This window comes from Sinocyclocheilus rhinocerous, unplaced genomic scaffold, assembly GCF_001515625.1.
Source record: "Sinocyclocheilus rhinocerous isolate Xijiao unplaced genomic scaffold, SAMN03320098_v1.1 C36944963, whole genome shotgun sequence".
NCBI lineage: Eukaryota > Metazoa > Chordata > Actinopteri > Cypriniformes > Cyprinidae > Sinocyclocheilus > Sinocyclocheilus rhinocerous.
In genome coordinates this window covers 1-2,636 of record NW_015786987.1, presented here as the reverse complement: position 1 = coordinate 2,636, position 2,636 = coordinate 1, and the positions used below count along the sequence as shown (strand labels likewise).

Sequence of the window (2,636 nt, the reverse complement as noted above, 5' to 3'; positions counted from 1 at the left end):
TAAACATCACATTTTCATTTTTGGGTGAACTATCCCTTTAAAGCTTTCAGTTCCGTATCAGTGGCTGTCATCTCAGCTTTTAGACCAGTGGGTTTGTGTGTTTTTCTGTAGGTGGAGGCGAAGTCAAGATCGAGAGCCGTAAGGTGAACTTTAAGGATAAAGCTCAGCCCAAGGTGGGCTCAATGGATAATGTCAATCATGAACCTGGAGGCGGGAACGTTACGGTGAGTTTGGCAGGAAGATCAGTTGCACAAACCTCTGAGATGTTATAGAAGCCAAGTCGTACTTTATTCTACATTTAGACAATTCAGACATTTGAATTAAATATTTGAAGTTGTTTAGTGTTTAAAGGAATAATTCACCCAAGTATCTGTAACACTGCCCTGCAATCATATCTGCTGAGTGAAATCCAATATTTGTTTCTTACTGAAAAAAAAAGTCTGTTTTGTTTGAGCACATCACACTTTATCACTAAATACGATGCATTTCATAGCGTTTTTGCTTTAGACAAGCATCTGTGCGGTGAAGAAGTCTTGAATTACATCTTAATCAGCAGAAAAACAGCACAAACACATGATTCCTGTCTGAATCTGAGCCACATGACAACTATTCGTTCAGTTCTTCTCAGCACATTTTCACATGTATGAATCATTCTCAAGACGTGTTGTTATGCGTAATCCTAATTTACACTTTCCTCTCCTTTGCAGATTCTAATTTAAATTATGCATTTTTTGAATATTATTATTATTATTATTTTTCAAATCAGCAGTATACAGGGCTGTGTTATTAATCACGTTGTGTGAAAACTCTCCTGATTTCTGTACAGCATAAAAGGGGATGTTTAAAAGAGGACTTTCAGGAGGCTTAGCTATCTTTAATATATCTCACGTTGTGAAGTCAAAGTTGTTTATTCTCGGTGAAATGTTCCTTTAAAAGCTGTTTTATTTTAAATCAGTGGTGAGTAATATTACACTTGCATGGAAAGTTTAAAACATGCTGATGTTATTTTTTTTTTGTGTTATTTTTCATGCTTTTGTGTTTTAAGTCCATGTGTTTTTACAGTTTTCATTCCATCCCCCCCAAAAAATCACTTACTATGTGTTAAAAAAAATAAAAAGTTATATTTAATTTCTCTGGTATTTTAAAGACAAGAGTAAGGACTTTTGTCTGATTGGAAAAAAGACTTGCTCTGCTGGGTTCAGGCCGATGTGTGGTAGTGATGTCACCTGCCCCTCAGCCTATGGTCATCCACCTCAGTCACATGACCACTTGCTCCGCCCATTATTATTTTGCACCCATCCACTCTGAACACACATTTGTGATTATGATCACACTGATACTGTTTTTAAACTTTAACATACGTTTACTGAGACTTTCGGAAACAGCGTGAATTTTTGGACTTTTTGCTACATCTGTAATAAATATTAAACGGGTTTAAATTAAGCATGTTTAACAGAATAATGCTGCAGTTTACATTGCAGTGTGAACTGCAGGTTTTATTTTGGATGAAAACTTCTGTTTTATGTGAGCATCTGTTCATCATAGTTTTAAGTCTTTGTTGACATAAGTTTAGAATTATTGAAAAGTTTTAATAAGTTTTATTAAATTGTAATAATTTAAGTATAAGTGCATATGCATATGATTGGCATGCGTCTCCGTTTGCAAGGATTTCTATTCATTGCCATTCATCTTCGTAATTTTAGGTTGAAAAGTTGAAATTGAAGGTGAATTCCGTTCCACATGATAGTTGATTATTTTCTATATGTATGAAATTTAGTCATTAAATTTGTCATGATTTTTGATTGTAAAGTTTTGCTTTGTTCACTGTACAGATATACCGTACCAGTGTAGAGTTTCATTTTATAATAAAAAAAAAGTAATGTAGTGATCAAAATATAAAACAAATAAATAAATCTGGACAAAAAAAAATATATATATATATTTATTATTATTACATTTATACATTTAAATATTAATTATATTATTATATTAAAATATTTTTTAAATAAATGAATTAGTTTTAAACCGAAAACTTCATCAAACAGGAATTGAGTCCAATATGTCTAAACTGGTTCTGTGTATCAGCCATATTCCTTCACCATGCAAGGATTGATTTATATTGTGTTCAAGCGTCCACCTCCATCTCCCCCTCATCTCTGGTGTTGACGGCCTGCTGTGTGTTTCTAGGCTGAGGGGGCGCAGGAGACTGCTGAGGGCAGCGCGGCTCCCTCTAGTGGTGTCTCTGCCACCCAGCCGTCAGCCGGCGCTGCCCAGGAGAATGGGCTGAAGGAGGCCGGCCCCTGCAGGAGTGAGGAGCTCCGGGACCCACAGGGCCTGGACTCGCTCATCCCTGAAACAAGTAAGTTTGTGTGTAACCCGGCCCGAGAAACCCGAAAAGACTGACCCCGTCAGACTAGAGGTCTTTTAGAACTGAAGACTCTCATTCACCACATTCACATTCCATTCCTCACATTTACTGCTAAATATTATTGGTTTCTGCTTCATTTCATACACATTATTACTTTGTGGCTTTTTTTTTTCTTTAGCTCTTAATTTTATGCTGCATGTGAATTGTTTGTTATTCTGTTGTCTGGTTTACCGCTGTACAAGAGGTCGACTGATTAATAGTGTAAAAC

General features: G+C 36.0%; 1 protein-coding gene across 1 annotated transcript; it reads left to right on the top strand.

The window, feature by feature from the left end:
- Nucleotides 1-111: 111 nt before the first annotated feature.
- On the top strand, nt 112-2,465 carry LOC107736758 (microtubule-associated protein 4-like; the record flags this gene model as incomplete). The annotated part of the gene is made up of 2 exons (XM_016548114.1): nt 112-224; nt 2,188-2,465. Coding segments are annotated over 2 exons (329 nt in total), but the record flags the coding sequence as incomplete, so codon positions are not given.
- Between the last annotated feature and the right edge of the window lie 171 nt (nt 2,466-2,636).